General features: G+C 37.0%; 1 protein-coding gene across 1 annotated transcript in view; it reads left to right on the top strand.

Moving 5' to 3' along the window:
- Positions 1–13,907, top strand: part of DMD (dystrophin) — a 2,676,943-nt gene that overhangs the window by 2,649,782 nt on the left and 13,254 nt on the right. Inside the window, exon 76 of the mRNA XM_089653005.1 lies at positions 3,878–3,970. Coding sequence (XP_089509131.1) covers positions 3,878–3,970 — 93 coding nt within the window. The remainder of the gene's footprint in view (positions 1–3,877; positions 3,971–13,907) is intronic.

The following is a 13,907-nucleotide window of genomic DNA, read 5'->3' on the forward strand; positions in this document are numbered from 1 at the left end:
GACCACTAATTATGTATATGTTGACAATGCAGCAATAAGTTGGAGCCATGCCTCTCTGCTTATGAATGGTCATGTGTGATAAAAGAAGAATCTTTGTACATGTGACCCTGCTCTCAGCAATTTAAATGAGGCTGCAAATAGGTGGGTTCAGTGCCCACATCAAGAGGCAAATTGTTTTATGTCCACCACCTCCCCTACAAAGAAACATAAAATAGCAACAGCAGTTAAAAGACCAAGTGGTTCATTGAGTCTGCCCCATTTTTAGTACAGATCTTTGTTTGTCCCAAGCATATCTGAATCCACTTACTATTGACTGACTCACTACCCCAGCTGAAAGTCTATTCCCAGCATCAGCTACTGTTGGTAAATGAACACTTTTTTTAAACATTCGTTTTGAGCTTTCCTCCTGCTAGTTTGAGGTAAGGTCCACAAGATCTTCACTTCGTATTGAAGATACTGCCGTCTAACCTTATTCACATCCTTAATGCATTTAAAGGTTTCAACCATGTCTCACCTTTCCCTTCTTTTCTGAACATAAGTACTGAGTCTCTCCTGATTTGTGTTATCTCTCTGAACTTTCTCCATTTTTGTTTCCCATCTCTAGAGTTGTTCTACAACATCCCAGCTGATTGGTCTGCTTCCATAGGAGAATCTCATGGGAGCTGTGATTTTTTTTTTTTCCCCTAGCTAGGTCCTGCCTGACATTGACATGTTCATGGGCAAGTGTAACCATACACAGAAACAGATAGTGCATTTGTTTCACAAGGGTTTGGAGATGCCACAAAACAACATTCTTGTAAAAAAAAATTTTATTTTTGTAGTAGTGATTTTGCAATTGTAGATACAAAAGGGATTCCTGGAGTTCCCTTTAATCCTTATCAGTCTTATATGTGAGATCATCTTCTTAAAGTATTATGGTATTGAGTTTTATGTTTTAATGACTCTGTCACAATTTTTTATGCACAGTACTAAACATATTAGCACTTGAGCTTTGGCATTAGTAACTGCTTGGGGTCTGATTATTGAAGACCGATAAGAGAGTGTAATTATGAAGCTTAGTAATCAATCGGTCTTTGATAATTCCTTTTCTCTTAAATAACTAAACATTTTGGTGGATCAAAAAACTGGGGCATTTTTGTTGTGACTGCTTGTTCATATTTTACAGCAGTTGAATTGTCCACTTACAAGTCAGTACATCTGTGAGTGAATATTCATCCTAAAGTCCATACATGTTTTGTAGTGACTGTAATTCGCTGTACTGGGTTTCTTCCATTCTCTTTTGAGTATGTTCATGTAGGGCTACTTTTCTGTCCAGATACAGAACAGGGGTCATCAGCTTGACAGTATTTTAAAATAAGTTTCTGGAACACTTTACTGCTGAAGCTATGAACTAAGAGTAAGTGCACTTTCCTTTATTCTTACTTGTCTGTGCACCCTGATATAAAAGTCAGTTGAAAAGGGTACTTGTTTGACTGTTAAATAGGAGTTGCAGAATCAGGGTCCTCTAGCTTGGAAGCAGTGGGTCTACAATTGTCCTTCCTTAGCAACTGATTCTGGCTGTGAATAGAAGGATCTAAAGAGAGCAGTCGAAGGGATATTTCAATAAAAAATAGGCTCCAAAAGTAGCCTATATCCCCGCACTAAATGTGAAAAACAAAATAATATCAATATAAATCAAAACGTGGCTGGAGCCGCCATTTTAAATAAATAAAATTAAAAACCTAAAAAATAGTGCAAAAACAGCATAAACAGCGCTCGCTAATGAAATACAATTCAATCCACAAAATTATATAAAATATTAGGGGGAAAAAAAAATAATATATATATATATATATATATATATATATATATATATATATATATATATATATATTACAATGAAAATAACACTTCCACCAAAAGAGTGCATAAAGTGACAAACACAAGTTCATATCATAAGCAAAGTCCAAATCTTCCATTCAAAAAGATATCCACCAAAAACATGATCTCTGAAGTGCTCAGAATACATTTTGGTCTAACTTTATGGCGAAATTTGATTTTTTTAAAAATTTTTTACTGGACATGTTTAATTGCAAAACGTCGAAAATATTGTTTCTTTTTTTCTCAAAATTGTCGGTCTTTTTTTGTTTATAGCACAAAAAATAAAAATTCAGAGGCGATCAAATACCACCGAAAGAAAGCTCTATTTGTGGGGAAAAAAGGATGTAAATTTAATTGGGGTGCAGCATTGCATGACCGCACAATTGTCAGTTAAAGTAACACAGCGCCGTATCGAAAAAAATGGCCTGGTCAGGAAAGGGGGTAAATCCTCTGGAGGACAAGTGGTTAAATACATAATTTTGTACACAATGCCTAGTTGCAAATCTTCAGATGACAGAAGAGGCTACCTTTTCGAGTTTGCTGTGCTTCTCCCTTTTTCTTTAGCTTTTTTTTTTTTTTTTTAAGAGGTTACGAAAGCCTGAATATTTAATTTGTGATGATACCTGGCAGTAGGTGACAGTATAATGCCAGGTATTTAAAGGGAGGATATAGAGTTTTTTGACCAAATTAGAAAATTGTGTTCTACCTATTTTACACAGTATTTTATTTTGCTGAAATGTACTGAAAGAGCTAAATGGAGGAAAAAAAAAACAGCCTAACGGGAATCCGATTATGGGGCAGTTCACTATTACCCTATTATTTCTCCAGCTTCTGCCATTTTTTTCTTTTTTTTTTTTTCTTTGTAACAATGTATTAATGCTGATGAGGAACTGGATGTGATGCTAGTGAATTGACAAGTGTGGAGAACGTGTACAAATGGGCACTAATGAGTGAAAGACACAATACTGAAAATGAATTGGCAATTGCCAAGGAATGTTGCCGGCACAATTATATTATTTTTCCCAAATAAGAGAATCAATAATCTAGCAAAACATCTTAGAATAAAACAACTTGGAATAAAAAGAGTTGTGTAGCTCAACTAAGGTAGCTTAAATGTTTGCATCTGTTCCAAGATGCTTGTAATCATTCACCTTTGAGCAAGGTTTTCATATTTTGCTAAGAGTCCTCAAATTTGCTAAGCTACAATGTAAAATATACCTCTCTATGAAGCAAGCTATGATGATTTTTATACAAAGTAAATTACTGTGTATTAGTGCAGATGTGCTGCACATAGAGCAAATATGTTCATGGAAGCAGTCCTTTTTTATTAATGAGTGTTCAAGACTATTCGCCCTTTTTGGATTTAAATTGGCTGCATGTTCAGTTGTACATCCTCACAAAGTTATTGTCATTTCTGCTTTTAAGCGCTCTAGTCACCATTCTGGAAGTACTGTTCTCGCCTTTCTAGTCACCTGATGTGGAAATGACTTTTGGCTGATCTCAGGTGCTCATGATTATGTGATGGAAGCGTCAATGATAGTTCTAAAAATAAACCCACAAAACATTCACATGATGGTTGATGTGGAACAGCGAGACAAGGTTACCTCCTCTGAAATATTGCCAAGATTTAACTTTGCCAGAAGAATTGCATCTAGGACACATTACTGATTAATATGCTGTAGGTGACTGGGGCAAGAGAATCACTAAATATGAATCTCAGAAGAGTGAAAGTCACTGAAACAAACATTGATTTGTCCTTCTTAAGCCGCCCTAGAAGAGCCCTGTTTACACTTTGTTCTAAGCAATGGCTAAAACGTTTAGCAATATGAAAGTACTCATTAAGCAAACTCCTTCAAAGGCACGTCTTGATGCTCCCTGTTATAATTCAGTTCGTTCTTTTAATCAAGCTAAAAGATCTCTATCAGTTTAATATTTGTAATGTTCATTTTAGGTACTTGAAGGTTTAAGTGTCTCTTATTTTTTTAATTGAAAAAAAGGTTTTTTTTATTTCTCTTAGGAGAGGATGATATTCTCAGTCCTCCTCATGATACAAGCACAGGACTAGAGGAAGTCATGGAGCAGCTTAACAACTCCTTCCCCACCGCAAGAGGTAAGAATAAACAGTAAGGAACATAGTAATAGGATTGTTAGCGCCTCCAATTGACCTGGATAATTGCATTTAAGGAAGCAAAACCATCCCAAAATATTTTTATTTATTTTTACTGTTTTACGTAGAACTGTAGCATATTGAAAGAAGGTACAAATATTTTTCAGAAAACCATGTACGTGCCATTAAACGCAGCATTACACCTATTTAAGTTCCCACAGTGCGGTATTCTTTTCTTCCAATTTACCAGCGCATACACTGACCAGTTGTCATATAATACATATGAAACATATATTAATATTGCTGTGTTTCGAAGGCATCCTTTAAACAGTAAGTGATTAGCAAATAAACAGATGAAAAAAAAAGAAAATTCCCTTGCAGAAAATTTAAGACCTTGCTTACCCTTGTATTAATAAATCACTGGGCAGTTTAAGGACTAGGAATTATGTTTTTCTGGTTGAGGGAGAGGATCAGTGGACTGTGAAGAAAGAGTAATAAGTAAGGTAAAACTGTAACCTCTCAATAACTTTGCATTCACCGTGACCATCAATGTAAAATTTTTTTTTTTTTATCCTGCTCCTTTTATTGGAAAGTTTGTTTTTTTTTCTGATTTTTATTAATTGCAATTTTATAAACTTTTTATAAAAGTCGTGCATAAAAGAGCCAGCTCATCCCATCTGTAATAGCCAAATACCATGAATAAGGTATCCCTAGGACACTGACAATATTACTGTACAGCTTCTCTAGTTCTGCCCCTGGCTACTGTAGTAGAGCTCTTTTTTTTTTTTTTTCTTGGAGGCATTCCTGTCATGAAGGTACACCACCTTTTCCCCAGTGTTGTGGCTGGTAAAGAAAAATTGCACTGTCACTTCAAACATACGATGAAAGCCAGGAAAACCAGGAGTCAAAAAGTGCTCATATTAGGAAGCCACCTTGCAGTTGCGCAAGCAGTATTTAACTTTACTATATTGTTGCTTTCGTACCAAAAGGAAAAGCATTAGACTTGCTGGTGTTATAAATTGAACATGAGGGGTAAATGTGTTACCCTTAGCAACCAAGCAGGCCATGCTTATTATGTTCTAATTTTTCACCATATAAATTAAATCTCTGCTTTTTTTTTATAACTGTAGCTAGCACAGAATGTTTCCAATCTTCCATTTTTTATGTCATTTCGGTCAATGGATTTCAGCAGATTAATGTAAACCAATCTGCCGTGCATTACGAGTAAGAGTCCTTAGTCCCGCAGTCCCTATAACATGGAAACCATTACATTGTCTAATGATAAAATAAAATCGTATTCTACAAAATACTGTTTTGTCTAAGAACAAGTTTATCTTCTAATTTTAAGGTATATCTAAAGTCAATTTCTTTTTTTTTTTTTTTGAGAAAGTACAGAATGGTTAAAACTCCTGGAAAGTAAAAGTCTTCCATATTACTGCTGGGACCAAATCAAGTGTCCTCATTGAAACATTTCACTTGTAGTTCTGGTGGTAACTTAAAGTGCAATGCTAGGCTTTAATGAACGAAACCTAGAACGGCTTCCACTCCCCTTGCAACTCCTATTATAACTACCCTGTAAAAGGAAGATGCTTATACTTAACGATTCTCAGGGTGCTCTGGTCCATTCACATGATCTCCCCAACAGCTGGCTTCAGAGTAGAGAGCGCTGACAATGGATGAAATGCCTGGGCAGTGACATCAGCCTTAGGCTTATTATGGGGCAACCCTCCCGACCAGAGAAGCCGCAGCAGGAAGCCGATCATGTGACTATACCGGACTGCTCGGAGAATACGTAAGTATAAGCATTTTCCTTCTGACAAAGTAGTTAGAATAAGAGTTAGGAGGGAGTGGGAGCCTGGATTTCCAATTTAAAATTTTGTTTGTTTTTCCCTCACTTTCAGTCTTAGAGGCAATGGTCACCAGGACAAGTGAGGAAAGGTTCGCAATAGTGAGATGCAATTTTGAATCAATTCCAGATGCATGTAGGTAGTGCAGTTCATTTTTGACCCTTTTTTTTTTTATGGCATTTTGATGAACTAATAGTACTACTATGAAGGGACCAAGAATTTGTCTGGCAGGAGAGTTGAGTTCAAAATAAAAACATGATATTGCTTTCCAAACCGCATCAGAATTGCATGTACATGCGATTTCTGTGTGTTTCCATTGAAGTCTATGCCACAATCTCACTGGAAGCACACCAAAGTAGGACAGGAATGTTTTACAAAATCGCTCCATCTTGAGAGATTCTGTGCGATTGAAGTCGCATCAGAAATTTCACTAATGTGAACCAAGCCTGAATCTTTATAGTGAGGACACAGTCAGACAGAGATGCTAACCCCACACAACTCTATTGTAACTATTGTAAAAAAAAAAAAAAAAATTGGCTTCAGGTACAATTTGAGATTTGTAGTGTTATATTAAATTAGTAGGGGGTAGCACTGCCTGATCCCATCCTGTTATAGTGTGGGTTTTGAAAGACAGGATTAATATCCTGGGGGAAAAAAACAGGTCATTGGTTGCTTTGGTTTTAAGAGATATTTACACCTTTGAAAAATACAATAAATATACCATATATTTTTATGAATCATCTGTAACAGATAATTGGCTATATAATATTTCATCCCTGTGTTTTTAGATTATGCTGTGTGAAGTTATGCAAGGACATTGCCATTAATGTCTGTTCCCCATATTTTTCTATGCAAGGTCCAGAATCTTTGTAGCACACAGCACAATTACATCTGCTACAGCTGACTATTGCAGCTGTTGTGTTAAATCAAAACAGATGTCAAAGCCAGAGGTCTGCTGTTCAGGGGAAATATGTGATTAAACACCACCTCAATCATTTATTTAACCCTGACAGATTAAAAAAAAAACAATTTGGGTAAAGTGTAAATGCAGACAAATGACTGTGTACACAGTTGAAATGCATATTTGTGAACTAGTTTATGTGCCAAAAAATGTCAAAAGTCTTCTAAATCAGACATTACTGCCAGGCACTAGCCAAAGACCTTGCAATCTACATTAGAACTTGATCAAAGCTGTAATCGGATAGTGAAGGAACAGAATCTCACGGATTATGTCATCTCTGTGTGCCATCCTCCAGCCAGGTCCATTTGTTGGGTTCACAGCACTGTGCAGTATACATTGTTGAACCTTATTGTCTAGCAGCACTGCTCCTTTCTCTCTGCTGGTGTACTGGGTGTCACAGTAGGGTTTGGAAAGACTAATGTAAAATAACATTTTATTTTGATTTAACCACTTGATGACCAAGGTCAAAACAAACCTTAATGCCAAAATCCTATTTTGCAACTTTGACATGTTAGTATACCTGTATGTATCATTGGAATTAGTTTGTCTAGGTATATTATACCTTGTTTTTTTCAGGACAAATTAGGCTTTTATTTGTTGGGCAATGTTAATAGTTATCTCCTGAAAGGAAAACTGGCCCAAAATAGTAGAAAAATATATATATATTTTTTTCAATTTAGCCTTATATTTTTATGCCACTACCATGACCTACCACGAAAAAAATGCAAAATAAATTCTCCTGAAGATTGCAGCGATGCCACATACACTATATTGCCAAAAGTATTGGGACACCTGCTTTTACACACACATGAAATTTAATGGCATCCCAGTCTTAGTCCGTAGGGTTCAATATTGAGTTGGCCCACCCTTTGCAGCTATAACAGCTTCAACTCTTCTGGGAAGGCTGTCCACAAGGTTTAGGAGTGTGTCTATGGGAATGTTTGACCATTCTTCCAGAAGCGCATTTGTACAGCCAGGCACTTATGTCGGACGAGAAGGCTTGGCTTGCAGTCTCCACTCTAATTAATCCCAAAGGTGTTCCGTTGGATTGAGGTGCAGGCCAGTCAAGTTCCTCCACCCCAACCTCACTCATCCATATCTTTATGGACCTTTCTTTGTGCACTGGTTGTTATATCATATTGGAACAGGAAGGGCCCATCGCCAAACTCTTCCCACAAAGTTGGAAGCATGAAATTGTCCAAAATGTCTTGGTATGCTGATGCCTTAAGAGTTCCCTTCACTGGAGTGGCCAAGCCCAACCCCTGAAAAACAACCCTACACCATAATACTCCTTCCTCCAAACTTTACACTTGGCACAATGCAGTCAAGCAAGTACCATTCTCCTGGCTGTGCAAAGCAGTGTGCTTACAGTGAAGCGCACACAGTAAAACAGCGTGCCATTAGTACAGTGTCAGTGCTTTTTATTAGCACTGATCACTGTGTTGGTGTCACTTGGGATGCCAGTGAGGTCAGCTCCCCGCTAGTGTCAGAATGCCTGCCACTGTCCTGCTGTAAGTTGCTGATCACCGCCATTACTAGTAAAAAGAAAAAAAAAAAAAAATTCCAGTATATATACCGCCATTTGTAAATGCTATAACTTTCACATAAACCAATTAATTTATTTTAGCAAAGACATGTAGCAGGATACATTTTGGCCTAAATTTATGACTAAATTTGATTTTTAAGTTTTTTTACTGGAAGTGTTTATTAGTAAATCAAATATTGGGTTTTTTCTCAAAATGTTTTTTTTGGTTTTTTTTTTTTTTTTTTTTATGGTGCAAAAAATAAAAACCGCAAATGCGATCAAATGCCACCAAAAGAAAGCTCTATTCTTGGGATAAAAAGGACGTACATTTCATTTGGGTGCAGCATTGCATGACCCCGCAATTTTCAGTGAAAGTAACGCAGCGCCGTAACGCAAAAAAATGGCCTGGTCAGGAAGGGGAGTAAATACTCTGGAGGGCAAGTGCTTAAGTACCTTTTGTCCACTTTTAATGTCTTATGCTGTTTTTTATGAATTGTAAAATATAATAATAAAATGATGATTTTACGTTCATATTTTTTTGGTATTGATATTAGATTATCAATGTTTGCACCAAAAAAAAAAAAAAAAAACCTCCACATACAGAATTATCTTGTTATACTAATAATTAGTTATACTTTGATCATATTTGAGAAATTCTTCTTGAATGTAATTAGAAGGCCCCCAACTGTACTTCACTGTACTGCACCCAGGAGAATATAAAAGGTTTTGGATGACTTTCATTTTTAAAGGGAAAATGCATTTGCTTTTATGACCTATATACCAAGCTGTTGTTTTCTTTCTTTTTCACCTGACCTGTCCTTTCTTCTTTCTATCTAGGTAATTTTTTATTTTTAGAGCATAACATTAAATGTGAAATTTATTTCTGGTTCTCTTCTCTTTCCTTCCTTTTTTCCATTCTCTCCTTCTCACAAAAGGAAGAAATGTCCCTGGAAAGCAAATGAGAGAGGTTAGTGAGAGCTGGGCTTCCTGCCATCCAGCTTGTGTCTGTCACATTTCACATCCTATGTCTGGCATTTGTGCAGCTACCAGTCTCTTTAGCCGAGTGCTTCTTACAAACGTGCTCTAACATGCCAACATTTACTACCTCTCATTAACTGTTAGTAGGACAGCAGTAAGCCAGTGGAAAGGTTCCAGTATATGACATACTTTTGCCCAGGATGAATTGAGCTGTAACTAGAATGTCCTTTTTTCAGTTATTCTGTTTCTGTCTACATATAATGAAACTAATTCCCTGTAATTGAGCATAATTTTGATTTTCATACATTAAATATTTGCTGTTTATCACTGCAGCAATTTAACACAGTGTTTATTGTAGGTATTGATGTATTATAGTTATAAAAAAAACCTGATTAAAGAGCTGGGGGTTTAACCTTGGCTCACGTCTTTATGTAGAGCTGTAAGTTATTGGCAATAATTTAAAGACTAAATCATTTAGTCCTCATGCACACTGGACTTTTTTGACATTTGTTTTCCTACAGCCAGTAAACTTCCCAGCATGTTATCCTATGTGTCCATGCACACTTAGACTGTAATCAACGTTTTTTGGCTTGGAAAAAAAACCCAGAACCTAGTGGGTAAAACGCGGCACGCCGGCGTTTCTTAAACTTTTTTTTTTTTTTTAGCAAAAAAAATGTTTTTTTGTTGGTAAAAGATAAAAGACGCAAACGCAGCTAAACGCTAACATTTTTAACGTGACTTTATACAGCTAACGTTACCAGCATTATTAAAATGCCCAGTGTGCGTGGAGCCTTATGTTTAAGTAAAAATAAATAAATTGAAACACAAACTGCTATGTAATTTCTTCTGTAATTGGACTGGGCATCTCTTCTAAGGTGTTGTGATGTCCTTAGAACTACAAATTATTATTAATAAATTATTGAACAGCTCTGAATGGACTAGTAGTTTAAACAACACTAACTGTTAAAAGTATGCCCTATAAAAACAATATATGTTTATTGGTTTAAAAGAGACCTTAACCTTACATGAGACCAAATGTAGCACATCTAAGGCCTGCATTTGGGCAACACTATTGTACAACAGAACCAATTTTTTTTTAATGTTGAGAGGTTTAAAAGCCTGCCATGTTGTAAATAACCCTTATTTGCATCATCAACAATGACTGTGGTTGTTTTCACATTTGGTGTCTACTAACATCAAGATGTTTGAGTTCACTACATTTGTCGTTCTGGAAGTTTCTAAGAACGTTGTTTTTTTCATGTAATTGCATGAAAGTGTGCAAACCTAATCCATTATGCTCACCAAATATAGTGTACTGGATCTAGTCTACTGGATGAATACAGAAATTTAGAAAATCAGATCAGGCATTAAATGCACGATTTGACATTTAAAACAGGTCTTACATGAATATGGAATTGCTTAGGTATAATTAATATATATATATATATATATATATATATATATATATATATATATATATATATATATATATATATTTCCATGCAATTACCTTAAATAAATCAGGCAGAAGTATAAGCCTCATACGATCTGACCATCTTTTCTGTGCTGTAGTATTCCTTGGCACAGGCAGGTTAGCATAAGTAGTGGGAAGGTCTTGGAGGGTGTTCAGCACCCATCCGCCATTGTGCCATCAAATCTTGCTATGACAGTAGTCTGTCTGGTACTATCTTGTAGGGGAGAATGTCACCAGCACACTGAGGATCACTAATATGGGTCCAAAAGTTTTAATGAACGATCACATAGTTACAGCAAGGCAATGTTTCGGAGTCTCGCAGGACCCCTTCATCAGGCATGTGACGATGCCTGATGAAGGGGTCCTGCGAGACTCTGAAACGTTGCCTTGCTGTTACTGTGATTGTTCATTAAAACTTTTGGACCCATATTGGTGATCCTCGGTGTGCTGGTGACATTCTCCCTTGCTGATTCTGTTTGGTTCCAGCCAACGGTCGCTGCTGCACCCACTTATACACACAGCCATTTTTAAATGCAGAAACCTGTGCGTTTGGATTGTACACTTGCATTCTGGTTCTACCTTGTGACACAGATGTTTTGAATTGCTTCTAGTAAAATATCAGCTTCAGCATGTATAAGAGCAGTGTGAACAGCAAGCCTTTATGAAACTTTCGATAAGCTTTGAGCAACCATCTCTAAGACTTCTGCTTCTATTTGGAAAATATTATACTCAGATCTTAATGGGTGTACTGAGCGTCACTTTAAACAAGCTGTTAGCAGGTTTCTGCAGGCTTAGCAAACTTAGTAGTAGTGGTGAAACCTGCTAGCAGCTTATTTAAAGTGACAGTCTGCATTCCTGATAAGATATATGTTCAACATTTACAAACTAGAGCTGTATGATACTTTAAAAGCTTGCTGAAAGTTCTGCAAACATCCAGAATTTATAAAGCTTGTCTGAGCTTTAATAAAAAGGGGGCAAAGAGTTGCAATTGCACACTGCAAAGCTCAGCGTGGAGAGCTGATTGAAAAGAAGGGACACGCCCCTCTTCACACAAAACACAGGAACAGAGCTGAGTTTGTCAATCACAGGTTCTGCGCTCCCTCCCCTACCACATTTTTCTCTTGGTGTCAGGAAAACTTGTCAGAAGTGATTCATGATTATAACGGGACTGAAGAAGCAGAAAAAACTGACACATAGGTGAATCTGGTGCAGCGGTGCATGGTAGCTTGTTCAATTATGCTTTGACAAAACAATCCTGGAAGCTGATTGGTTTCTTTGCAGAGCTGTCCCAGATTGTGTACACTCCAGATTTCGTAGATCAACCCCTTAGTGATCTGGCTTGAGGGAAGTACACACTATAGAGGGATGTGCTTTGTTTATATTTCATGTCTGAGGTTTACAACTACTTTAATACTTCAGGTAATATTTTATGGCTTTTTTCATGTGAAATGTTGGTAAGTTGCAGCGGTTATCATTTTAAATACCAAACATGTACAAAACCTTTTTTTTTAAATTGGGGAGTTGTAGCTCTACATAATACAGTGAGGGATCAGCCCAGAACTACACGGGTGCAGCTTGTGAATGTTCTCAAGGCAGTTGGGAACACAGTCACCATGCAAACCATTGGCAACACAATACTCTGTCATGGATTGAAATTCTGCAGCGCCCCAAGGTCCCTCTCCTCAAGAAGGCACATGTACAGGCCCATCTGAAGTTTGCCAATGAACATCTAAATAATTCAGAAAAGGATGGGAGAAGGTGCTGTGGTCAGATGAGACAAAAATTGAGCTCTTTGGCATTAACTCGACTTGCTGAGTTTGGTGGAAGAAAAACGTTGACTATGACCCTAAGAACACCATCCCTACAGTCAAGCACGGAGGTGGAAACATTATGCTTTGGGGCTGTTTCTCTGCTAAAAGTACAGGCTGACTTTGCTGCATTGAGAGGCCATGTATTGTAAAATCTTGGATGGGAACCTGCTTCATCAGCCAGAACACTGAAGATGGATCGTGGATGGGTCTTCCAGCATGACAGTGACCCAAAACATACCACCAAGGCAACAAAAGAGTGGCTCAAGAAGAAACACATTAAGGTCATGGATTGGCCTAGCCAGTCTCCAGACCTTCATACTATTAAAAATTTTAAGTAGGGAGCTGAAACTTCAAGTTGCCAAGCGACAGCCAAGAAACCTTAAGGATTTAGAGAAGAAACATCTTACCTCTGTGCTTGCCAACAAGGGTTTCTCCACCACTATTTTGCCAGTGCTGCATCAATTTTGAAAGAGAAATGGGCTAAGCATGGAATGCAGTAATGAGAAAACCATTCCATTTCCCAGTCATTGTTCTGCATCTTTGCATTACTATTGCTGTGCCATTGTAGTAAAGTTAGTTAACAGAGTGGCAGCATAGTTTTACTGCTAATATCTCATTGTGGCTTTTTTTTTTTTATAAATAAGCTGGTAATCCTGCTAAATTACATCTGCCAACAGAACTGTGCACAATGTTTTCGACCTTGTATAGCGAATTGTATGACCAATTACCTCTATTTACATATTTGCTGTGGAAATAATTTGTATATTTAATATTTAAGTAGAGGTAAACTGACCACAAAACATAACTATATCCTTTTGTGAAAAACTCATTTCCTGGGGCCACCATGCCTCCAAAAGTCATACCCATTTTGGAAAAATCCCCCCACCCCAAAAAAAACATACACTGGTCAACAGCATGTCAATACAGACAGGACATGGTACACATTGATTCTGGCTGTGACTCCTGCACATAATTCATATTCCTACAAAATTACTAACGGGTTGAATACAAAATCTTGCCTACTTTACTAGTAGCAACTATGTAAATGCTTTCTGAACGGTCTATTGTAAAGTATTATGTAGAAACTGATGAAACGGATCAAATTATATATAAGCACAAACTGTCAAAATTGTCTAATTATATGTAGGGAGAAAGTAGCAATTCATACACAATCACACACAGACTTTTTCAAACTCTTTGTGCTTTAACTACTTCTGCTTTGCTTTTGTGCTGAGTGTATCTTTGGCAGACGCTAGTCAGATGTGCCAATATAACTTATTTGTGAGTGTTTTGTGATGTCTTCTGGTGTGATCTAATGAATTAGGCCCTCTTGGGCTTCATTTG

The sequence above is a fragment of the Staurois parvus genome, unplaced genomic scaffold, assembly GCF_062004578.1.
Source record: "Staurois parvus isolate SC_StPar_1 unplaced genomic scaffold, SC_StPar_1.0 ptg000696l, whole genome shotgun sequence".
NCBI classification, from domain to species: Eukaryota; Metazoa; Chordata; class Amphibia; order Anura; family Ranidae; genus Staurois; species Staurois parvus.